General features: G+C 34.1%; 1 protein-coding gene across 1 annotated transcript in view; it reads right to left on the bottom strand.

The window, feature by feature from the left end:
* HFM1 (helicase for meiosis 1) overlaps positions 1-26,307 on the bottom strand; it is a 32,563-nt gene extending 6,256 nt beyond the window's left edge. Inside the window, exons 1-28 of the mRNA XM_030455431.1 lie at positions 26,243-26,307; positions 25,699-25,820; positions 24,204-24,525; positions 23,171-23,433; positions 21,656-21,703; positions 19,816-19,886; positions 18,936-19,068; positions 16,966-17,117; positions 16,534-16,611; positions 16,239-16,400; positions 15,594-15,794; positions 15,422-15,510; positions 14,871-14,914; positions 14,685-14,786; positions 12,408-12,553; positions 10,904-10,998; positions 10,002-10,135; positions 9,030-9,077; positions 7,262-7,342; positions 6,651-6,742; positions 5,815-5,921; positions 5,677-5,724; positions 5,389-5,486; positions 5,177-5,308; positions 3,494-3,579; positions 2,465-2,548; positions 1,269-1,426; positions 477-580 (exon numbers count right to left, since the gene is read on the bottom strand). Coding sequence (XP_030311291.1) covers positions 477-580; positions 1,269-1,426; positions 2,465-2,548; positions 3,494-3,579; positions 5,177-5,308; positions 5,389-5,486; positions 5,677-5,724; positions 5,815-5,921; positions 6,651-6,742; positions 7,262-7,342; positions 9,030-9,077; positions 10,002-10,135; positions 10,904-10,998; positions 12,408-12,553; positions 14,685-14,786; positions 14,871-14,914; positions 15,422-15,510; positions 15,594-15,794; positions 16,239-16,400; positions 16,534-16,611; positions 16,966-17,117; positions 18,936-19,068; positions 19,816-19,886; positions 21,656-21,703; positions 23,171-23,433; positions 24,204-24,525; positions 25,699-25,820; positions 26,243-26,307 — 3,265 coding nt within the window. The remainder of the gene's footprint in view (positions 1-476; positions 581-1,268; positions 1,427-2,464; positions 2,549-3,493; positions 3,580-5,176; positions 5,309-5,388; positions 5,487-5,676; positions 5,725-5,814; positions 5,922-6,650; positions 6,743-7,261; positions 7,343-9,029; positions 9,078-10,001; positions 10,136-10,903; positions 10,999-12,407; positions 12,554-14,684; positions 14,787-14,870; positions 14,915-15,421; positions 15,511-15,593; positions 15,795-16,238; positions 16,401-16,533; positions 16,612-16,965; positions 17,118-18,935; positions 19,069-19,815; positions 19,887-21,655; positions 21,704-23,170; positions 23,434-24,203; positions 24,526-25,698; positions 25,821-26,242) is intronic.
* Between the last annotated feature and the right edge of the window lie 355 nt (positions 26,308-26,662).

The following is a 26,662-nucleotide window of genomic DNA, read 5'->3' as shown; positions in this document are numbered from 1 at the left end:
CATACCACTTTTTAAATAAACACACATTACCACACAGAATTTTCCCCTGTAGAAAGTTCTTGCTACTGAAGTGATGTACCCGTATCTAACACTTTTTTATCACAATGCAAAACCCAACCATTCACACAGACAGCTCTTCCAAGCATAACTAACCAATCAAGCTGATAGGTTACCCCTACTGAGAGTTAATTCATCTTGAAGGCAAAGTGCAAAAGAGTATCTTAATCTGTATCAACAGAGCAAAATTCTATCTTCTAGTAATGTTTTTGGTGTTTCCCCAGTCCATTAATATTCTAGTAAATGAAACAAACAGATATGTAATCAGGACTGTTACGTAATACTCAACCCAGAAAAAAACACGATTTTGTTTCCTGAGTAGTTAGTGTTGTTGTATTTTGGGTCAGATAGAGAGTTTTTACTAATTTATTAAAAATTATTCTGCAGTTTTTAAATTACAACCATACCACTTGACCTACCATAGTCAGAACTAATTAAATTTATACTAATGTCCTCTGATTTAAAAGCTCGTTTCACTTCAATTTTCTTTGTCCAGTTTCCAGATTTCAGTAGCACAGAATCCCTGTAATGTATCAGTAAAGTTCTGTTAGGTATGGACAATGAAAACAAAACTGTATACTAAATCATCTAGAAATAAATGAAAGAGCCCTTATTTAGTCTTAGTTCTTGCATTTTGCTTGATAAATGACTTAAGAGTAACCTTCCAGTAACATGACTTCTGGCCTGAAGGGACCCAGGATCCTGCAGATCAGTTTCAGCTCTGTCAGAAGTGCCAGACCTTGGCAAGAACTTGTGAGAATGTCACAGTTGGAGAAGACTTTGCTTCTCTTTTCCCATTTGCTCCAAGCTTATCTTAGCCAACTGAAAAATCTAATTCTATCTCTGAATGAAAAAGAATTCTGACAAAACAATATAAATAAAGAGATATAGCTAACAAGAGTTACAACTTTATAATTTATCTTTAATAGGTATTTAAATAGTTTTTCCTTATATAGAAATTATTATGACTTCCATAATATGACATCAGTGTTGGACAGATATTTCCACATACTTTCCATACTGATAAGCACACTGGCATATTTGGGGTTTTTTTAATCTTGTGCAGTATGTCTAAAAAAGACCTGTAGGATAGAGAATAGTTTTGTACCATTTGCATCAGTAGACAGCACTGCAGAAACTGCAAGTCACAGAAAGGACTAAAAGCCAACACCCTTAAAACATGTGAGGCAAAAGAACCTGATAATACATACATAATTTTCTGATTAAAAATGACTTGGTTGTCAGCATCTCCCATGACCAATGTCACACAGTGGAAGTCTGTCGCTGTTCTCTTTGTCTGTAGCTGCTCATAGTTTATTAATTTGATGGTTACTAAGATTTCAGCCAATGTATCACTGTACTTTGGAAGCTAGGAAAAATTATATAGGAGACATAATTGCTAAAATATGCAAAGTAAACTACATGCCCTTCCATAAATATTGAAGTTTTGATACAAGCACAAAGCTCAATTCAAGAAATTTCAATTTGTAGAGCAATTTTTATTTGTGGTTCTGAGACACTATTATACAGTATCACCTTGCTCAGCTGAATATCCTAAATTTGCTGAAGAATTTAGAATAAAAAGACAGTCTACATTAAGCGCTTGAAAAATTCTCCTCTGTTCAATGCAAAGAAAATGATGCAAGGAGAAAAATAAGTATATTTTGGCATCCCAAGAATTCTCTATATGATATTTATAATTGTTAAATCTTTCTTCTGTGAATAACTTTATAGGTACTTGTCTAGTGATGATTTCATGACATGAAACACTAAAATAGAACTGATTATCTGTATAATAGTATTTTCACACATTTACTGAGTTTTTAACTTCAAAGGTGTCTCCATTTGTATCAATTTCACAAGAAACTGCAAGGCTATTTTTTAAAGTTTGTGTTTTAGAAAGGCAGGGTGGCTATGTGACATTCTTAAAGACAGAATGCATATCAGAACTGCAGAGCTCTTCATTGCACATGGAACAGCACCCTCCCTGCTGATGCAATAATTTACCATTTCTCTACATTCCTAAGTGGCACACAGAGAATAAACATGAGTTAAAGCTTCAGTAAGTTTCATATGGATGGTTTTCTGTGTCTTAGGTTTGTTTGTATTCAATACAGAACAGACCTCTCAGGCTCACACAGAATGCTAAAATGTGGAATATACAGGTCTGCATCTGGAACATAAAATGCTAATAATGAGTGTCAGATGCCAGTGTATTACAGGGAATGTTTATTCTGAGGAACTCTTTAAAGATTTAAAAGTTTGATTACACATAACAAGGCGGAAGAAGGCCACAGTATTCTGCCATGTTCTATCAGCAAAGGTTCAAAAATTCTTTAAGTCATTATTTGCTCTTTCATGTAAAAGTATCAGCATGAAAATGTACAATAAATAGAGAAGCATTTACCTGTTCAACGTCAAGTTCATATTTTGGAAGGTACAAAACAGATTCTTTTATCTGGTTTCCAAAAGGAGGATGTCTGTTTAAAATCTGCAAAGATACAATTTCTGATACACTCAGCTAATCAGACATGCCAACATAAATGTAAATCCAAGGAATCAAAGCCACCCAAGTATGCTCTTAACAAACCACTCCTGATTCTTTGGTTTCCAAAACAGCAAAAGAAAATTCCAATAGTTTTTCACATCGCTAACACTTCTGTTCAGGTAACATCCACTGAAATAGCCAATGACTGCAAAACCAAACTACTCAGTTTTTAAAAGATGACTCTTCTCTGTTGCCCTAGCTTTAGTCAAAACAAAATAAATGTCAGGAAAAGTTTAAAGGGGGCAGAAAAGAGAAATTCCTAAAGCCAAAACAGAAAACCCAACTAACAACCCTTTTCTTTAAAAATCCATTACCTCTCTCATAATACTTGAAAAGCAGCTTCCTCACAAAAGGAGCCCAGAGCCAAAGAACTTACCTGGGGTAAAAATCTAACTTCCCTGAAATAAGAAGTGCTATATAGATGATTCAGAAGAACTGTAGTCTACTACTAATTTCAACTAAAACTATGAATAATGGAAATTCAAGACTCTCATCATTAACATGCACTAAGAGAAACTGTAAATAGAAATCCCTTTTATTTTTTTCTAACACTCCTAAAAGGGAAATGCTTATTGTCCTCTGTTTCAAACCATGTTAATGATGAAATTCCACATGCTTAAGCACCTGCTTTCCAAAACCAGCCAGTTCAGTGAAATCATCCACATTAAACTTGGTAAAACAAAAAGCCATACACATTTTTGAGGAATTATAGCAGTAACTCCATTCTTGTTAATTCAGTACTATAAACAAATAAACCACTTAAACCCACTCAATTTTGCTGACAATCATACAGCAGGTATATATTAACCATACAGCTTTTACTAGCAAAAGTATTAATACTCAGTATTTTCCTCTTCATATGAACCTATATATTAAATAATAAATTACCAATTCAAGTTCCCTTGCATTTGTCTCTTCTATTTTTTTAAACGATGTCAGCCCAGCATTTACCATTGCATTTGACAGTGATACACCTGTGAGAAATTTAAGTTTTATGCTGTTAAATTACAATCAATGATCTCAAATTATTCTCAACAACTGCACTATAGCAGGTAAAATGAAAGCAGATATCATAGTTGTAGAAATTCAGTATGAATTTAAGCAAATTCTCAATCTCAGTAAGGACAAATGTCAGTTAAACAAAAGTCACTCTTATCAGGGAACTACTGATTCTTAAGGCTCTTTTAAAATTCAAAAATTAACATACTGAGAAAAGATTTTAAAAATAGGGATTTCTGAATGTTACATGGTATACATAAATCTCTGTGAACTCAAGCAATTGATTTCATTTCATAAAGACACAGAATAGGCTTAGGAGCCATAGCATGACAGAGGTTAAGAATCAGAGATCATAAAATAGGCATCAGTCCAATTTTTGATTCAGAAAAAGAGTAAACTGTCTGCAGTAGATTGATGAAATGCTTGTGAGTAGAATAATTGGAAATTTGAAAGTTAGCAATTCTTTCTAACAGATGCTGCAAGGGCAATGACAGCATAGGGAAAAAAAATAAAAAAAAAAAAAGAGAAAATAGGACAAGATGTGTATAGATAGCACACACTATTAAAAGGTGTAACTGGCTTTCTTCTACTGCATACAGTGTACAGGAAAGGATGGGTCTACACTACCTGTGCCATGTTTATTGCAATGATCCTAACCCACTAGCACTATATAAATGCTGAAGATGAGGCAGACACCTCAGATGACCGTGTGCTTGTGGGCACAGATCCAGAAGTAGTGGAAATGGGTTCCACCCACACTGTACTGTGCTGCTCACAAGCTAACAAGCCCTGTCCTCTGTCCCTTGCTTCCAATCCACATGAGTGAAGCAATACAGCTTCTGCACCTGAGCTGGCAAGGCTGTTACATACTGCACCACAGGATCTCCTGCTTAGCTATTCCCCCATCTGCAGCTCTCTGTAGAATACTGTTCTGTACAGAGTACATGTTAAAGAAGAAATACAGAGAACACTGCAGTTAATTCTAAAACCATTAAAGTATGGTAAGACCAGACATCAAAGCAGGAAGTGATGCTGTTCCCTTAACACATATAACTACATTTTGATATTGCAGAGGACTCCAAAATTTCCAAACTCGTTTTCAAGGAATTAAGTCTATACTTCCAGCCAGTAACAGGATATGGTGACAGAAGGCAGATTATTAGAAACCTGTCGTACTCCTGTGTATGAGAACCTTGTGCACAGTGAATGTATTTGCTTTCCATGATTCCTACTCATGCCAATACAAATTAAAGGACTTTCATGTGTATGAATGAATAACAGGACCCCTAGTCAGGGATAGACAATCACAAGTGTGGAATACATTCAAGATACCAAGATGAATGTTAAGAAAAATTAACAACTCCGAAATACTTTGAAAGCCTGAAGAAAGTTACTAACTAGATTACTTTTATCATAGCAGACTATTCTGACAACTGTAGTACTCAGCTGTAGCAAACAAGTACTTAGGAGACCCATTTAATTATGTAAGCAGATGCCCCAGAAAATAGCTGGCTAATTAGAGTTTTGATTTTCTATCAGATTGCACTTTTATAATTTCTGAACAGTACCTACCAATTTTTTCCAACTGTTTAGACACATGAAGTGAATTTTCCCAAAGTCTGCACCTGAAACACTTTGCTAAAATCAAAGAGTTTAATAAAGCAGAAAAGTTGTTCTTACATGATGCCAGAAAGTCACATAACCCTGTAAAAATAAGACTGTCTTGTATTAAATAAATTTAGATTATTATTTATGTGTACAAAAAAGATTAAATGTTACCATACATCTAGTAACTCTTAAGCCATTTCTAAATATTCTGCCAGTATCCTGTGTCAAAGTAAAGTCTTGAACAGGAATGCATCCTAGCTGAGCCTGAATAAGACTGGAAAAAAAATATTTTGGTATACAAGTCATACTGCAGGCAAAGTATAAGAACATAAAAGTTTCTATTGGTAAACAAAAGAAAATTCAGAATGACAGAATGCAGAATGCATTCATCATTAATGCAAGTTATCAACAGCAGTAAAATGACAGCTTTTCAATAAGTAGTAACTAGGCAATAGAATCTTTACCAGTTTATTTTCATTTCTCGTGTTTTTATCTTCCCCTCCATTGGAAACCTATACATGAAAAGATACATATTTTCTGCTATCCATTATAGTCATTGCTAAAAAGATACTTTTTTTTTTCATCATATGTATTTTTTATACCTGATAGTTATTTTGTCCTTATCTTTATTCAAAGCATTCAGGATTTTCTTTTCATTTGTTCTTAACTTGACATCCAGAAATTCTGTGCAGTTGGAGATCATTGTAATCTGTAACAATTTAACTTTTTATTAATTTTCTTTGCTGTTTTTTGTACTACTTCTTTCAAATGTTTTTTTTAAATGCTTTTTAAATAATTTTTTTCCAAGACTCTGACCATGAAATGACAGTCAATCAGTTCCTTTCTATTGCTGACAATCTTTCTTTCATCTTCCTACCATTTAACAGAAGGGGAAGGTTTTTATTTCAGTTTTCAGATTACCATTCCACTTGAAATTATCCAAAATCAACTACACTGTTAATATTTTATGATATACCAGGCAAATATAATTTTTGGTGTCTGTTACGTATCTCACTTTCATCATACTTTAATAACAAAGACAGCCATATAACAACAGGCATTACACTTTTTCATAGCCAATCTGTTCTACCATAGTATTTTATTAGAAACAAAATAAAATTTGCTATCCATGCGGCTGCTTTTTGCAATAAAATAACTACTAAACCACAAAAAATACAGTGTTTCAATGCATAAACAGAACAACTTCAGCAACTTTATACCTTCATAAGCAAAGTCAATGAAGAGGAAAACAGTTGGGAAAAGATCTCCAAGTACACAGCCTCAAAAATACTCCAAGTGGAAGCTATTTGGAAGTGTTCTCTAAGACTTTACATTAAAAAACCTGAACCCTTTAAAAGACATAAAACCTTCTGCTTATCTTTGATTCTGTTTAAAACCAATACAATGTAGGTAAATTTTCTTTCAAAGGTTAGATTACCAATTCCTTTAAAGTCTCTGTTCCCTTAATTGTGAAAAACTGTTTCACTGTATCAAATGCAATATAATACCACGCCATTAATCTTCCAGTCTCTGAAAAAGAAGAATATACCTTATATTTAACTGTATTTTCTTTAAGTAACACAATTGAATTTATTTTCTTATTGCAGGGCTTTATAAGATTTACCACCACTGACTCAGTATGTTATTGCCCCCAGGTGTCTGATGGATGTTCCTGATCCCATCACACAGTGCCAGTTACAGCTCTCTCCCACGGAGATGAATTCATACTAACACTCCAGACTCAGTGGTAGCTGCTGAGAAGCCAACCACCTCTAGAAGATTGTAGAGAAGAGCTTGTATTGATAAAACCTGTCCTTGTTGCACTATGTCACAGCTATTTATCCTATTATAATGTTCTAGAATTTTCTCCTAATCTGCAACAGAACATCTGTAAATTGGTCATATATTCTACTGAAACACTCTCTCAGATTCTACTGCCTACTACAGTTGGGTACTCCTAGTAATGGGTCACAGGACAACAGTGACACTGAGGTTCATTACTATCTCAACATCCCTTCTGCAAATGAGGGGTTTTTAAAAAAGTGTTACCTGTTGGTTTGAAATTATTTGCTTGATCCATCCTGATCAAATCAAAAGATGATAAATCATTTAAGTTCTTCAAACATAGTTCTGTTGATGATTTGAAAATATGGGTTTTTTTAGTACACACAGAAAACTTATCTATGTATAAAAAAGAAACACCTCAACCTGTAATGAGTGTATACCCATGTACTTCAATTGAACTCAAGTAAAGGTTTTAGAATCTGATCCTGCTTCTACTAAAGCTGGTGGTTAACTTCTGCCTGGGGAAAGCTCAACGCAAGCTTACTTGATACAGGGCAACTCAATACTTTTTTTAATAAAGCAAAAATAGCAAAGTAAAAGGAACAGAACGTAGGCTGCTATATTCAATTCTGAATAACAGAACAGTAATTCAGACAGAGCCCCCAGTATTTCTACAAAATATTTCTACTACAGTGTTAACACTTAAGTAGTTAAAATTTCAAATATCCATAGGTAGTTACGAATCCTTCTTCAGAAAATTTTACACTGTATCACAGAATCATCATGGTTGGAAAGGACCTTCAAGATCATCAAGTCCAACCATCAGTCCTACACCATCTCCCAAAGCACCACATATACCCATTTTTTTTTTACACCTCCAGGGATGGTGACTCCAACACCTTCCCAGACAACCTGTTCCAATGCTTCACCACTCTTTCAGTGAAGAAATCTGAACCTTCCCTGACAGAGGTAACAGGGTACATTTGGATTTACTTCACTCAACCTAGTTAGTCACATATCTATCTGTATGTCTATGACCAAAGTGTTTTGGTTTTCTCTCTTTCAAAACCAAGGTAAATAAAAGGCAAAAATTACATTAATAAAATGTTCAAAAGTGCAGTTTCTTAACTATATATTTGCATTCTCTTAGCTCTTTGCTATGGTATTATATATTTGCCATATTATTTGTTAGCAAATTTGAAAGCTAAATTTGGAAATAAAATACCAAATTAATTCTTAAGAAGATCTACTAAACCTATGCATCTGAGATATGACTGATACTGTGTGGAATGCTTGATGCACAGAATTCTTTGAAAGACTGCAAGTGTCCCCTTGACACCCTTAAGCAAAATGAGTAACTCAAGGGCCAAAACTCAGGCAATAAGCAAACAATACACCAGAATGTACATCTCCAATGCAAAATGTCATGGTCAGAGAGTGGAATTCTCAAACCACACCAGTAATTTTTCAGATTATTTACACATTTTTAAATGACCAGTGCAAAAATATCCATCACATAAAAATAATGTGTTCTCTCTCTCTACCTCGTTTCTGTTATTGCTGCCTAACATGCTATGATGCAATTTTAAACTGTTCCTGAGCAGTGTGAAGATGTTAACACTTTACCTCCTTTGTTTTCAAGACTAAATTTCTGATGAAGGGAAGATGGCAATTTCTGGAAAGGGCTTTTTTGGAAGTATAGTAACAGAATTTATTGAAAGCAGATGAAATCAACCAAAGGAACATTAGGAATAATGACAAGCAATTAGAACTTAAGTGCTCTGCTCCACATTTATAAAAATATATATGGAGATGAGGTTGGTAAAGGCATTTAATTTTTTCCTCTATACATGAAAAGCTTTTCCACCAGTCAGAATGTACTGGTAGTGTTTCAAAAGTATTAATAATTAAATACAACAGTAAATTACATTTGTTTTGTGAATGGATCTATTTAAATGAATGGAGATCCATAATAAACATGGATGAAACTGCCCTAATATATACTGGAAAAAAAAGCTTAAAGGACACTTACCTCGTAATTTTGCCTCAATTCCAATTTTATCCAACCCAGTTGAAAAGCCTGCATGAAAAGACAAAAGGCTTTTCAACCTAATACAATTATATGCTTCCCCTTCAATATCATTACCCATCAAAACTGATCTGCTAATTTTTGGGAGCCAGACAAAAAATCCAAAGTGAAAAATTTGTAAATATTTATTACACTGGGAGCAAGTCAAAAGCCTTACATAGTGCAAGCATCTAAGTCTTGGCAAGTGTTGTTAGAACAGATGTACAAAGGTAAAAGCTTCCAATACTCCCCTGTGTAAAGTAACAGTGCAAAAGTTGCAGAAATCTCAGTGAGCAACTTCACATGTACAGATTCCTATTTCAGAACACAGGAAGCCATCCAAATTACAACATCCATTCAATTACTCCATATACTACATTACAGTCCTGCTATAAATCATTAAAATAAATGAACAACTGTCTCCAGTAAGTGTTCGATGATTTCATAATCAGGTATAGAGGAAGTGGGCAGGCACGAAGATAAGGGATGGGCTAGGGACCAAGAGGGTGTGCTGGACAAGATAAATTGAAGACACCAGCATTAGGATTAGTGAAATTTTGTTTCAGAAAAAAAACATTATCAATTAGACATTTTTTTTCCTACGCAGCAGATTAGATATTCAGCACTGAAAACTACATTATGCCTTGACACTGAACTAATACATGGTCCAGTATATTAAGATCAAAATAAATACGTTATTATGAAGTTATAAATGTCTTCCTCACGTTATACTGTGCTGAAACTCCTATTACTTACATCAAACCAACTGAAAGTATTGTTGCTAAAAATGTTACAGGTTATTATACACATCTTTTTATTATTACTTTTCCCTTGGGAAATATTAGTCCATAAGAAAACGAAAGAAACGTAAGTACATATCTAACACATCCTTGTGTCATCATTTAGACCAATCAGAAAACCCCAAAAAGAACAAACCATAATGAGTTGGATTTTTTAAGGCTCTAATGTACAAGAACGTTGATCGTATCCATTCCAAAGCTACAGTGACATCTGTGACAGTATGCAGCACTATTTCTGCATTTAAGTGCTCAACAAGATGCCTGTGCAAACTACCAAAAAAAAAAAAAGAAAGAAAAATGTAAGTACACTTACCAATGAGTAATACAAAAAGTGCTGAAACTATTTTTTTTTCAAATTCAAACAAAACCAAATCCTTCCCCCAAACCCTCAACAATTTTCTGTTTTGTTTGGGTTTTGACTGTAAACTGCTCACTTTAATAGGTGAAGTCAACAGAAAGCAGTAAAAAATATGTAAATAATCAACAGTGTAATTAAAAATTTCCATTGGCTGTGAAGCTCCACAATTATTTTGAAAACAAAACAACATACATTTGCAAGTTATAGCTCAGTGTTGATGCTTTGAATATGTGAAAAAATTAAACCTTAACAAAATTAAACCTTAACAAAATTACATGAGCAAAATTTCCTGGTTTACCCTTTGAAGCCTTAACTTTCCTAGGAACTTCTCTTAATATTGTGTTCACATTAACTGAACTCCCTAGAGGCTGGTATTTCCCAGACTCTATAATCTAATTGGGTCAATTCTTGCTTTTCTTTTTGCAATATGTTTCTTCAGTTTTCCACTAAGAATCTACAACTATTTGGGTTTTTTTAATTAAGTTTAAGATGTTCTAAAGATGTTTTTATCTGATAAAACAGAGACTGTTAACTCCTGAATAGCTTGCTTTTTCTTGTATTTTTCTTAAATATCTTCTAAACAGACAAAAAACAAACCCCAAAACCCATCTGAAAAACATTCTTTAGAAATTCAGAAACATCGCTACCATCTATATAGTCTAATAAAAATACTTATCTACCTGCTCTCTATTATATCAGCACCATTTAACATCTGTATATATTTCTCCCTTGTACTCAAACGAGTCATAATAACTGCTGTAGCTGTAGTGTCAAACTGAAAAATAAAACCACAAAAACTGTTCTCTAGTTCTTAGCAAAAAAAATTCCAGTTGAATATGCATCACATTTCTGTTAAAATCATTTAACCTGTTTTCTCAAAACCCTTGTTATATGGCTGCTGAATGCCAAGGCCTCTCTAACTTCAAAGCAAGGCCTAACTCACGTGGGTTCCAGCCACTGCTGGCAGGCAGGTCAGTGCACCAGCCTTATGTGCTAAGGTACCTACAACAAACACTTGGAGAAACAACACCAATGTAAACTCTTACTGACCTCCTTATAAGTGTGTACCTTGTAGGAAAGGATTCCTAACCACAGCTACAGAATATAATTTACTGGCATGAATACTAATTAATAATCCCCAAACATTAGAATGTTTTGAATGAACAGTCAAGCCTTTTATACTGGGTTTTTAAATCTTAAATAATCTACTCTCAAGCCATCTCACTTAGATTATTTTGTTTTGTAACAGAAAAATACTGTGAGACTGATTTAGTATTTGTACAAGAAATTTCCTGACTTAGGCATTTTTTAGATCAGATTAGTGTACATAACACTGAAAAACAGATTTTCATAAATATTTCAGGACTTTACTCAGTAGGTTAAAGTGGTTTAAGAATCTGAGAGACAACTTCAAAAATCTTACTGAATTACAATCTCTAGCAAAAAAAAAAAACCTCGATCAGTTAAAAAAGTTGGGAATTTCTATAGTAGTTTGGATCTCAGGTCCAGATAAAAAACTGTCATGTACACACCACACCACAGTCAGTGGCTAATAAAAACAGTGTCTGTAGACAAACGTGAGGTAAACTATCTCCCTTTTTCTGTATTTCTAAAAATTAAAAGACTTTAAAAGTGTAAGATGTAACATAAATTATTCAGACTTTAAAGAGGTATAATGAAAATAAGAACTTTTGAATTCTCCCTCTCTCCTTGTTTTCCTTTCTGAAACAGCATTCTTGCCATTAGCAACCTCTTGTGGAGCAAAATGCATTTCAGCTTTTTGCAGCCAGTGTTTCCAACCCTCAATCTCTACTCCACTTCTAACTTAATCATATGTTTATTTGTTCTGATATGATGAGAACAAAAGCACATTGCTTCGTATACTATTCAATATCCTAGAATTTTTATCATTCAGTTCATAAGTTTTGAGTCAGCTTCCCACCTCTTCTCTAATCCCCATTCATTAGGTAACTCCATCTTTTTCCATCAAGGTGAAGCAGTGCTTTTCAACAGGCAATGCAAAGCAAACTGATTTTTTTCTCAATTAAGAATTTACCCAGAAGTAATTTAACAATTAATAACAACACTGTAAAACCCAAATGCCTCTGTTAAACTGTTAGCAGTGTAGATTCTTTGCCAAGAATAGCTTCTACTGATAGCATCAACATAATAGCATTAACTTACTTGAGGCCTTCCTGCTCTCCCAATCATTTGCAGGATATCAGTTTCACTGTACTCTTGGAACACTCCTCCAACATAGTGCATTGTGGATTTTATGACCACCAGATGTGCAGGTAGATTGACTCCCATAGCTAAGGTGCTAGTAGTAACTACATCAGATTAAAGGAAATTGATTGCAAGATGAACAGCATTGAAATGTCTGGCAGACATTACAGAATCACAGAGTTGTCACTGTTGGAAAAGCACTCTCAGATCACTACACAACCAACTGTCAAAATCCCACCCCCAATAAAATAAATAATATATAAATATATATCTATATTAAGCATGCAGCAATTAAGTGACTAACACTTCCTAAGAGCTCTTATTTCCTAGTTAAGTCAGTGGGCAGACTGCACCACAAAGCATTAGCACTGGTTACAGACATCTATCTTTGTAACAATTTCTGTGTAGCTGATCATCAGCATTCATTTATTACCAATTAACCTTTAACAAATTACATCCCAGATACTTTTATTTAAACATTCCTTAAAGTTTGGAGATAATCCAGATTCAAAACCATCTTCAATATAACACACATCGAAGAAACATTATTCAGATTTCTTCCTAGATAGATATTTGGATACACCCATGACTTCATCTGGCTTTGTAGTCATTAGTATCTTTAAGATTTTTTTTAAAGTCATCAGTACTGTTTACATCCATGGTACCAAACCACCAATACTCACAGTACTTTACTAATCCACACTCTCATATGGAAAACATCAGTCAACTTTGTGACAAATTATCTCGAATTCACGTTTTCTAATTCACTTTCTCCAATAAATACATGGGATGGCAGGAACTGAATATGCAAAGCCTGCTATACATGCCAATTAATGCAATTATTACAATAGGAAAACAAATTATTAGTTAATTTTCCAATTATTTTTCTGAAATTAAAGGAGAATTAAAATTAGTAATTACAGGTGCATCAGGAAAGAATACAATTTAACTAAAGTTAACCACACCACCTTGTGAGAAGATTGCTGGGTTTTAGGTTGTGATGGTACACAAAATGGGAAATTTGTCAAAACAAAATGACTTAAAGGTAAAAAAGTTGCAAAGAAAGGTTATTTACCAGCACACTCAGAGCTTCAGTCCAGGTATGTGCCCATATGTTTATATATATGAACATATAGACAAACATTTTGAATATACATAAACTCTACTTCAAGATCAAAGAACTGATCTCCTTTGCAATATCTGAGAGAGGTGTTAAAACCCTGCCCCCCATCATGCTCACAAACATATAAAGTGGAATATGCCCTGCACTCTTTCAGTTTCCCCTTAGTTTTGGAAATGTAATTCTAGTATCAGAGATGATTCTGAAATATTAATAGAAACTATACATTTCAAAACTTGAGTTCCAATAAGCAATTCTGCATTCTTTCAGTGACAGTCCATATGTAAGTTCACACTGCAAAGAACAATTGTAGAACCAGGCTCCAGAGATTTCAGGAAAAAAGAAACAGCATTGCAGTTGGCAAAGCCACATACAATGCACTAGGCAGCCAAAGTACAGTAGACTGCTGGGATGCAGGAGACTTTTTGCAGGGCACTGCAACTCTAGCAAGGTTGCCAAATCACAGCAAGGGTACCTACCTTAAATTTTCATAGGGAGTCATGACCATTTTATAGAAAAGAAAAAAAACACATTAATCTTTCATTGTTGTACAGGAACCATACAGACAGCTTCCCATATGGTTTGAATCTTTTTTATAGCAAAAGAAAGTCTGGATGAGACCATCCTGTCTCAAACAGGTAACTTTTCATTTTAGGTAACAACAGATGGAATATTTCTTATGAACCTCTCCATCAGTTAAACACCTTGCATCTGCGTTTGAAAATAGTATCCTGCCCATTTAAGAAACAGAAATGTAAAAGATTACCATCAGGGAAGCCACTGCTGTAAAAGACCCAAAGAAAACATCATATGAACTCTGAGGAAAGATACACTAGCAGAGACTTCCATCCCAAGAGGATGGCTCAATGGGATGAAGTGAAAATGTACATGGCCAGGCCTATATATACACGAGGGAGGATTACCTCAATGTACACTGAATGAAAAGCTTATAGTCTTTAGTAAACAGTGTATATGTACACTGACAAGATAAAACTGCACATGAAACACAAATACATCTTTATCTGGATTTCACAAAGTAATTACAAAAAAAATATAAAATGTTACTTCCAAGCTTCTCAGGATACATTTGGACTTTCAAAGTTAAATTTACTTACAAAGTACTGGTAAGTCTCCTATAGTAAAAGCTCCTTCAATTATTTTTCTGTCAGATACCTCCATACCCGCATGATGATAAGCCACACCGTACATTAAAAGATCTGATAATGAGATGATTATATCACTTGACTACAGTTTACTCAAGCATTCATTCACAGAGCAGGAAAGCAGTAGGTTGTATTTACCTCTCAGTTTGGAATCTTTCAGTGAATTCGCAGACCTCTGTAATCTATGCAACACATACAAAAAAAGATACTTCAATATCACAAAACAGATTAACTAAGATGTGTCTTAAAATAACTAAGAATATTTTTCTTTTGAATGTTTTCAACTACCACCTCTTCCATCTTCACAAAGGGAACTAACACACTCTCTGGGGAGGCTATTGAAGCTTTTCCAGCCTGGTCATTTTCCCAAGTCGTGACCTACATCCAATTCAAATGTTCATATGCTTAATCTTTGCACTACAGAGCCTTATGCATCTATAGGAATTAACATTTATAAAGCAGGTTTTTTTAGAAACAACTTAATGCTTGTGAAAAGCACCCTTACAATCCAAGAAACAAAACTTCCCAAGAAGAGTGCCAGTTTACCAAAAAGAACTGCAGCTGTGATTATGAATTTGTTGCAGACACTCCTCTGCTAGAAACGCTATTAATTCAACAGCTTTCTTCACAGATGTCACAGATTTACTAAAACATACAAACACTTATTAGCAACTTATATATTAAAATACCTTTGTTTCTGTTCAATACTCAGTAAAAATTTAGCATCTTTCGCAAGAACAGAAGCAGCCTGCTGTACTCCTTTTCTTGTGGCACAAAACTATTAATAAGAAAAGATTTGTTTAATAAACATTTTTAAGAAAGACACACTTTCAATTCTGATATAAAAAGAAGCTGTTGTACCACAAGTGATGGTTTTTGTTCCGAGTATGTCTGTATAATACTAGCTATCTTGTAGTTAAGAGTTAAGTCAAATTTGAATTCTGTCTGATTGTCACTGCAAGGAAAACCAAGAACAATTTTGCGTAGCTTCACTGGTCGTTGATCCTCATCAATTTTCAGACATACAGCAGGCATTTTACTATCTGAAAGCCATTCTGCAATCTTTAAAAAAGAAGAAATAGAATGGAAAGATAAGTTTCTGCATTTAACTATACTCTGGTCTACTTGCATCACACAGCAATTAACTAAGCTTTTGCCACATGTAAATTATTAACACATTTGACATTGCTTTTATTACACAACATGACATTAAAATCCCAGGTGAAGTTCTGCTTTCTACACAACCAATACAGTTCGGACTGAAATCTGATGATTTGTACTATGAGACAAAAATGGCAAGCAGAAATCTAAAACTGAATTGTGTTTATACTTGACTGACTGTTCATAAGGCTGCAGGTCATTTGTCACATTAACATTAACCTCACAGCTGTCTTAAGCTGGCAGCTTCAAAACTACAACTTTGTTATCAATCTGCATCTATAGTTCTGGTAAATTCTATAAAATGAAACCACATTAATTAAAATACAGTTAAAACATAACTCTTACATCTTCAGCATTTGGGATTGTTGCAGAAACAGCCACAAATCTCAAGGGAGGAACAGTGCTATGATTTTCTGAAAGGCGCCAAAGAGCAGACTGAACAGTCTTCATCCGACTGACTACAACTTCTAACGTTGCACCACGGTTTTCATCCTTTATAACATGAACCTATTAGAATTTTAAAAGACTTGCTAACTATTTCTCCAGTTACAATCTACACATGCATTAAATATTACAATTTTTATGTTTCCTAGTATCTTTAAAAACAAAAACAGCAAATATAAAACATTAATTTTCTTACCTCATCAATGAGAAAGAGTCGTACAAGCTGGACTATAGAGTTGTCCCTCCACCTTCTGGTCATGCTGTCCCATTTTTCCTCGGAGAAAAAAAACAAAACAGCAGAACAACAACTAAGGTGAAAAATATTTTAAAGGCCAACATATGCCAGAAGTATAGCACGGGCAGACATGCTTAAACTTCAATAAATCCTTAGATAAAATCAGTTAAATTAATTCAAGCTTATGTCATGTGTGTTTCATCTGTACGTTATTAAACTACTCACTATTGCTTATATGAACTAAAAGTATGCAGAGCCATGTGCAGGCAAGCAAAAGTATAATAAAATTACTACTTAATACAAAAAGAAAAGAAGCAGTTCACATAGCATACAATAGTAACTACTAATGTCTGCTTATTCTGGGCTTTTGTGGTAAATGGGATTGAAACCTACAGGTGTAGTGATTATAATGTCAGCATTATGTATTTCAAATAAATCATCCATCACTGTATCTCCTGTCAGTTCCTTGCAACTGAGTCCTATAGGTCCAAATTTTTCTTTCCAATCATCAAAACGCTGACTGCATAGAGCCTTTATTGGAGCCACTAAAAAAAAGCACAAAATAATCAAGAGTTATTTCAGCAAAACCATATCATGAGCTGTATTGCTAAATATGCTAAAGGCATACATTTTGAAGATGTCTTCTTGAATTTAATTTCCCTAATTTTCAGCTTTGCTCCCAGAACTCTAAAATTTGCAACTGGTATTATTATCCTTTTATCCAATTTCATGTGCTCAGGTCAATGTGGAGCTTTGAGTCCCAGTTCTTCCCTATCAGCACTGAGAAACACAACTCTAATTAAGTTGGGTTTTTTTCCCTAGCATTAATCTTGATTTTTTTCCTCAATCCCATATGGAAACAATCATTCTGCTATCAAAGGTTTTCCCATAGATGGAAGAAGCCACAGGAGATACATCTTTTCTCATGCAATATCATACAAATACCAACTTTTTTCCTGTTCCAAATTATTTGAGCACACGGCATTCAGAGACAAAAGGGGCTGCAAATGAGAAACCATCCATGAGCAAAAGACAGAATAGCAGAAGAAATCATAATCTATCTAAATCAAATGAACCAAATGCACAGTTAAAGCATAACAAGAAGCTACCACATCAGGTAGCAGCTAACATGGCAGGTTGCAGTGCTGGTCCTTATGAACAAACTCTCAAAACAATCTATTTCTTTTTTTGGGGTTGTTTTTTTTTTTCTTTCCCCATCTGCTTTTGCAGATGGAGGTTGAGTTCTAGACATCAGAAGTAATGCTCTGCAAGGACTAATACTAGCAACACATGCAAACCTATGCTGGACAGGTAATCTACATGGGAAATGCAGCAATTTAAGTGAAAAAGGTGATCTACACACCATCCAAAAAGAACAGTGATAAATACACCTTAGTTATTACATTCCAGGCTAGTTAGAGACAGTGAACCATTTTGGTGTATCAGATGACAAGTGATCCCTGAGAAGAAGAGATTTATAGAACCAGCGACTGCTTCACGAAGACATGTAAAAGCTCATAAGCATATCAGTATCATAGGCAGGGGAAATCACTAATTCCAGCAAACTGAGTAAGCTATCAGCAAGTAACTCATATTACTGCAGAATAACCTTAAGCTATGCAAGACACTAGTAATTGATCCCAGAAATTCAGTAGTTAAAGGTACTGGGAAACAACTTTGTAAATATAAAGACAAACCATTTGTCAAGACTTGTGAATTTATCATTATATGAATTAATTAAACCCAGACAAGTGCACCAATTTAATCTGATTTTCATGATATAGATTCAGCTTTCCAGGAAGGAAAGAAAAAAAGTGTAAATTCTATGACTATCTTTAAGTCTTTTCATTAGTTCTGACACAATTAAGCTTGTTGAGATGATAAATCTGGTGCCTGTGAACTACTAGACAGAAAGCAACAGTTACTATGAAATCACATGCCTTGCCAGGGATGTGATTATTGGAAAATCTGATACTCATCTCAGAGCAACAGACAGACATACAAAAGATATTGCATGATTTCTGACTTGGCCACTGGGAATTTATTTTAGTTTTCTTTGTTTCCTCCTTCCCTTTCCATTTACATGTTGCTCCCTTAGAGGACAAGATTTTTAAAATTTTTATTCATATTTGCAATGCTGAACACTACAGTTTCACAGCGTTAAATACTAATAAGAGATACAATTGTATCACAAATAAACATATCCTAAGAGAAACAGTTTTTAAAAGAATGATATAGGTCATAATTGCTTAAAATATTATTAAATTTTAGTATTTATAAAGCACTCATTTCAGATCTCCACATTTATAGAATGACATTTTCTACTGCTGTCACCAAACTGTTTAAAGCAGTGTAATACTTACTGTAAACAACTTTAATATTTAACCAAGGCAGTGGAGCTTCCATGAGTAATCTGGTAATAGCAAGCTCGAACATTACAGTTTTTCCAGAGCCAGTTGGAGCACAAATCACAAAATTCCTATCTGTATAAAGAAGCTAGGAAAGAATTGCCAAGTAGTAAATACAACACAGCTATCCATTGTGCCTATTCACACATTCCAAAAACATTGGGGAAAATGACACAAGGAAATTATTATTACAGTGATATGGGCAGTCCTCTAAAAATTATTTTATTACATGTGAACTCTAAATTACAGCAAAAGAATGAACATCTTCTGCTACACATCTGCCACAGAAACTTAAATGAGATGCTGTTCATCTAAGGTTATTATGCAATGCAGTCCATCATTCTGCAACACACAAAAAACCCAATATCTATCTTAGAGGACATTAATACAAAATCCCTGCCAATGTCCAATTGCAAACAAACACAGGCTCATGAAAAAGAGGTACAAGAGAATCTTACAATAATGTTTTCAATATATTTTAAAGAAATTCAGGGTTTTAAGGAGAGAAAATAGCTGATAAGAAGGTCATCACTTCTCCAAAAGTACAACCTTCTCTCAAGTTATGCTTTTCTTAATCTTCCTGTGAAAATAATTTTAGAACACTAGTAACCTGTGTGAATAAATACACATATAATTCACATTTTCACACAAATGCATTTAAATCTGAGAAAAAAAAGAACACAGTTCTGGTCTACAGATAAGCACAATCCTGCTCAACAATGCCAGGAAGAGTATTGTACAGTTTTTTAATCCCTTTATGTTCTGATTAGCAAAGTGTCATTTATATTTAGATACAAGGTACTACTTGCAGCTGCAGCTCATGTTTCATACTTACATCATCCAAAGCTTTAGACTGTGCATAGTTAAAATATGGGAACTCCTTAAAAATACTTCTAAATTGGTTTGCTTAACAGCATTAAGGAATCAAAACAATTGACTGAAAATTACAAAACTTAGCTTAGAATTATAAATGCATCTATCTCTTGTAATTCAAATGGAAACTTAAAACTTATGCAACCATCTTTCACTGATACAGGCTCATAAAAAATTATTAAAAAGCAACCTACTAAATTATTTAGATTCTTGGTGTGCCGTACATTCCACTTAAAAACCCCCAAATATCTACTGCCCATTTGAGAGGTCTCAGGATTATACCAATAATCAATAACCTCCTACCTGGCACAGCAGAATGGCATAAAGCTGTTGAATGTGAAAAAGCAAGGGGCAAAATCTTTATTCTATACTGCAAACCACATGCAGTAGCAAGCAGTGCACTGCTGTCAGCATTCATGGAGTGTCAATAGCCACAGTACATTTGTGAAATAACACCAATTAATTAGCACAATATTGTATGTCCAGCCAAAACAGCAGCAAAGAAATTCACCTACAATCTCTTAGTGGTTACAGTGGTTTTAAAGATATTTTCAATTGCTAATATTGTGTATTCAGACAACATTCTAATCTAAAATATGAATAAAAGTCAAGAGAGTATTGTTACATTACAAATCCAAATGAACAAGCTGATCAGTGCCTGGACTTGCATTGAAGCCACACAAGCAGACGAGCTGTAACCATCTGATCAAGCTTGAGGATGCACACACAGTCAGACATAACATGAACTGTAACAAGAACAATGAACTGCTGAGGCCCCAGATTGATGTTGCATTAAAAAAATTAAATTAAGAAAAATTAAATTAAGAAATTACAAGCAATAAAACAAAAAATAAAAGCAGCGTAGCGTTTCAAAATGGGTAAATCAAGTAAAATAAGATTAAAGAAAATGATTTAAAAAAAAATACTTATCTAAAAATCGCTCTCTAAATAGGTTATACTCTATTTAAAAATGCAGAACATTTGACTATCTGTAATGTCCAACATCAGAACAACTGAGTCCTTACTAATTTTGGAAATTATGATACTTCTTGAAGCTATTCATATGTATATGAAGATGTTCATATGAAATTAAGTTGCCTAAATTTAGACATTTTCTCTTCCTGGTTTTTAACCTACCATTTGACAGATTACTAGAAACAAAATATTGAAAAGACCATGTTAAAAAAAAAAAATAAATAAATTTTACAGAGAAAGATGGAGATTAATTGTTATGGGTTCAAGGCAAGGCCAAAAAGAACAAAAATTATGGTAAAATGGTAAAATCAGCTTAAAGAATGGAAATACACTATATATATACTACAACATGAATACAGACCTATAAGGAATATGCAAAGTTTATTTTGTCCTGAGAAAATGAGATAAAAGCCAACATTTAGTTTCCTAATAAGCCTAAACAGCAATTCACTTTTCCTTTGCTTACAGGGTATGGGGACATATATGCATGTTATTGCATACAAAATCTGGCATGAAAGGTATATTATGAAAACTAAACATTTAACATTTTAAAAATAAACAGTTTTGAGGATAAAACAGAAATGTTTGAAATAAGAATAAATTTGCTTAGCAATGAATGAACTGTAAGTTGTCCTATTTTCACTCCAGTTTTGGAAGTCCAAAAGTTAAAAAAGTATTCATCGTTAGGTTCCCAGCATTACAAATCAAAACTATTACAACATAACACATGAGTTCTTATGGCTACAAACTGAACACCGTAAGTTTTAAGTGTCTCAAGCACTAGAGTAATAAAATTAGTAAATGAGACATAGCAAATACAAGGATACGTATTTCTGTAACAGCCCTCAAAACTTCCAATTTTCTTCCTGTGTTTCCTAAAGAAATAAAGTAGCAAATTTATAAAACCAGACTTGATTTCAATAGATAATCACGAAAAATATCTTACTGGGCACAAACTGAATACTGTGAGTAGATGTGAGGCTATAACAAGGTCCAAGTGCTACAGAAGCAGCTGATAGTATAGTACAGTGAGGTCCACAAGCTCTTAATTTGAAATTATCATTTTGGTGGCTCTTTGATGAACCCACTCCAGTCCAAGAGTGTCTTGCCTGTACCAGAAGCTCAACACTTGATGCTGTATTGAGGGACATGGTCTCAAAAATGCCACTAAAGAGGGAAAAATCACTTCTGTCAACCTCCTGGCTTTGTTCCTGTTAACAAAGCCCAGTATGCTGTTGGCCTTCTTTACTGCTGAGACACAGGGGTAGACCACTGTTCAGCATTCTGACTGACCCCAGGCACTTTCTGCAGAGCTGACCCCAGCCAGTCCATCCCAGGGGTTCTTCTCCTTCCCTGGGGGCAGGACTTTGCATTCATCCCTGCTGAATTTCATGAGATCCCTAGTAGCCCTTTCCTCCAGGACAGACCTCTGAAATACCCTACTTGTGGCAGGGATGTGGGCAGAGTGTGACCCGTTAGTCACCACCCTCACCATCCAAACATACCTTTTTATACCTATGATGCCCAAGTGTTTTTCTCAAATATTCTATAATTCTGTAAAAAGTCTTGCTGAAGCCAAAGTAAACGACAATCCACTGCCCTCCCCTCATCCACAAATCTAGTCACTGTTGATCAGAGAGCAACCATAATTCCATTCCTGATCAGCCTCCAAACCCCACCCTAAGCCATGGCTCTGCCCTGCAATTTTCTGCTGTAATTATTTTTCTGCTCCATATTTCTGTAGCAGTTAGCTAGGTAACAATGTACATTCTGAAGATGCAATGAGTCACTGCCCCCAAAAGCTTAAAATCTAGACATAAACCATGCATATTTAAAAACTACTATAAAACAAAAATAATTTCCTATGCAAGTATTTCATAAGTTCATCAAAATTCTCACCACTTTCCTCCATTTTCCAGAATGTTCCTATTTAAAAACTATTTCTACAAAAATAAAAATGGGAACATCACAAATAAACACTATTTTCACTTTCCATTTTCAAATTAAGATGAGACAATTTAACACACGAAGATATGAGGCTGCTCTTTTTCAGACTGTTTAGGGCATCAGTTTGAAGTGGCATTTTCAAAAAGGTTTATGTGACTTGGCACTTTTGAAAATGTGACTCTTCTTCATAAATTATTTACCTTCTCATATTAAACAGCAATGCAGTTATATTACACAAAACTGTAATCTCTTATATCAAATTTAGCCAATTCTCTCACCTTGAGCTATTTGGAAAATATTCTTCCCTCTACCTCAGATCGTAGATGATATTATTATTAACCAAAGAAGATTTCCAAAGAGGACTATTTTTCTAGAAATAGAGTAATCATAATTACCTGTCATATCCAGAATCTCTGAAGCATTAGAAAATGATTTCATTTTGATTCCATTTTTAGATACAATGTCCCCACCATTCAACGTATGCAGAGTAAAATCTGAGTCTTCTGTTACTGAAGAATTAGGATTACTTCTGCATAAACCTTTTCTCACTTCCTTCATGTTTTCACTTGTATTTAAGGATGTATCAACTTCTTTCACATCCATAGAACTATCTTTAAATTCTGCATTTTTATACCTATGACCAGAGATTTTAAATAATCTGCAAAAGATCAGGGATTTTAATTAGTTTTTGTAATGTTATACAGTTTCTCTAATATTTAAAAAATATGTATGTTTGTATCACAAGCAGAATAAGATAGTCAGAAGAAAAGTTTATATGTAATTTTACTTGATCTAATACTCATCTGCTTAAAGAAGACTACTTTCAAGTTACATTCAAATTTTAATTCCAGCAAGAACCTCAAAGAATAAACTGCCTGTCCATAGGGGCTCTGAATCCCAATAGCAGATTAAGTGTCTATCTCTGCATAATTAAAAACAACAGAGACATACAGACTCTGAGGAATTAGAAGAGCTGGGCATAGAAGAAAAGGTTATTTGTAAAAACTCTTCTCCCAGGAAGCACTGAAATCATGTTGAGAACTGCTCCAGGTATTTCTGGCTGGCTAAGCTGTACTCTAAAAAGTAAGTGATCTTGGCCTTCTTGCTCATTACCACATGGACAAGGAACTCAAAATAGTGTTTTGAAAAACCTTTGTTACTCAACAATTTCTTCAAAATTAAAGAAAAAAAATCTCATCCTTACTTTTCTCTTAAAAAAGATTGAGGTCAGGACACATTTACTTATAGTACTCAAATATTGCCAAAAGGCAGTATCTTTTTTTCTTTATACTGAAAGAATTAATGTTTGGAGCCCTGCCAAAGTACCTTCAGTTGAAGGATCCAAAACTTTGTATTTAAAAAATGTAACTAAAACAATAATATGATTCTATTAGTAGATAAATTATCGTTAATTGACTAGATACCTACCTTTTTCTTAATGTTGAATGAACACTCTCATCATCACTATTTTCTGGAAATAGTGTACTTAGTATTTTATTTTGTGAAAAATTTGCACCAGGTTGCTGAGAAAACCCTATTTCTGTTTTAGATTTATCTTGGTCAGAAGAGGGAAAAAATGAAACCATTTTCAGACTTTCACGTGGCAAAGCAACTTCCCCTCCTCCTATACTTAATTGGAGCACTTCTTTTTCAGAGGCTGTGCCAAAATGAACACGTACTGGTGATTTATCATTCACTTCCTCAATGTTATTCTTAGATTGTTGTATAAACTTCTGGTGCTTTCTCCCACCTACAAAACCAATAAAGCATTATTTCTATTAATATTCATATTCCTATTAATAGACATTTTATTACATATCTTCCACAGAATAAGCCAAATTCTCATATATTACATGAACTGATAATTTCTATCTTTCTGCAATACTTTTACTATTTTATGACTCATGCTGATGAATACATATGTTGTTTATTAAAAAGTTATATAAATGGCATAACTTTCTATGCTTCCTATACCAAGTAATGAAGCAAAACTATTCATCAGAATTACAAAGTAGTATGTAAGACAGAAACCCTGTGCCAGAATCAAGATGGACTTTCAAACAAATGATAAAATTGCCAAACTTGAAGTTCCTACTATAAAGAGCTGTGAGATAAACCCTGCAATCTCAACATCATAATTCATCATTAAGTCAGTTACAGGCTGGTTTCATAGTGATAACGGTTAATTAATGGTAAACCACATTTTGCAAAGTTACTTCTCAGTAAGATCAGTGTACTAGTCTGGCATACAAGCATTGCTGTCAGCAAAAGGCATGAGCAGAAATAAACAATTGAATGCAACATGATGACAGAATTTCACAGCCTATTAATTTCAGTGTTACCCATGTAGAAACTTAAAATTATAGTGGCCTGTTTGTGCCACAACCTCAGCAGTTCTAATGCTACAAACACCACAAAGCTTATTTGAATTAGTAGTTCTTAAGGAGACTGTTCTTGGATTAAGTAGAAAATTAACAATATAATTACTAAATAGAGAATACAGTAAATCACCACAGCAGCTAAGAAATGCAGAAATCTTATTTACACAGATAGAGGCCAAATTCTTTAAAATACATTTTCTTAAGGTGATCCTTAAGTGGGTCACCGTAAGTGAGAGTGAAGGAACTCTTCACTTATCAGCAGTCAATGGCCAGATTAAAATTTGTCATCCTGAACAGCAATTTGAAAAAAGACCCAAAGGGGAAGAAGAAAATTACTCAAACTTTCTGCTCCCTGGGTGGAAGACAGGTCATCAGATCCATTTGTTGCATGTGTATTTCGTATTTGACAGCACTGAGAGAAAGGGGGATTATCTATCAAGCTAATTATTTATTAAACCATTCGAATGTTAGGTTTACAGTTGCATCTAAAAGGTTTTTTCCCAATCAAAATGATTCTGTGACTCTATTCTACGGTATTTTACCCAGATGACTGTTGACTGTGTTTTTTTCCAGTTCTTTCTGTAACTCCTCTGCAGTTGGAATTGCAGCAATAGCTGGAGCAGGAGCAAAACAACAAATCTTAGGCTCTTCATTTTCTAGATACCTGTTTTTACACAGAAATATAAGGTAAAGACTTTCTTTAAGCACCCACCACAACACCTAGCTCAAAATCACTAGTACTAAATAACCTACCATTTCTTACACAAAAAAATATTCTAATTCCTTAGTTAATGTGATTTTTCAATCACAGAAAAATGGAGAGGCAAAACTTCTGCTAGCTTATATTTTTTATATCCCTAAGATACAGCTGCATGATTGATTCGAACTTCAGTGTGCTTGGAACACCATTTCAAAACAGGGATTATGAAGCTGGAAAATTCTAGCCCCACACTTCTACTGGTAGGCAGAAAAAAACACTTCTACTGGTAGGCTACAAAAAAAAAAAAAAAAAATCTGGTATGAAATTATTCAGAGTGCGGAAAAATTTTACAAAACAAGTATATACATTTAACAATAAAGAGTTACCTTTGATTTGTATCTGGTCTTTCATAAAATAAATTATCCAATGAAAAGTCTGCCGAGTTGAACATTTTTAGATCAGAAGTCTCTTAAATCTGCAAAAGTAAGAACAAGGGACTGTAAAACTGATATTGCTAGAATCAAACCTGCATAAGCAATAGAAACTTGTAAGAGCCATTACTGAACTGTATTTTTTTCCTTTATCTCTCTTGCCTGCATCCTTCATTCTTCAAAACCACAATCTCTTCCCTGATAAATATGGTTCCCATTACTTATGACCAGAAAGTCCTGTAGGACTACATTTTAAACAAACTTACATTACCATGACATGTCAGGAGGGAAAATGTGGTTAAGAGTGAAGATTCAGATAAAGTTTATGCTAAATTATTTAATTTCTAAGAAAAATGCGATGATCATTTTATACAA

This window comes from Calypte anna, chromosome 8 (assembly GCF_003957555.1).
Source record: "Calypte anna isolate BGI_N300 chromosome 8, bCalAnn1_v1.p, whole genome shotgun sequence".
Taxonomy (NCBI): domain Eukaryota; kingdom Metazoa; phylum Chordata; class Aves; order Apodiformes; family Trochilidae; genus Calypte; species Calypte anna.
Note: the sequence above shows the minus strand (reverse complement) of the source record. Positions and strands in the feature narration are given on the sequence as shown.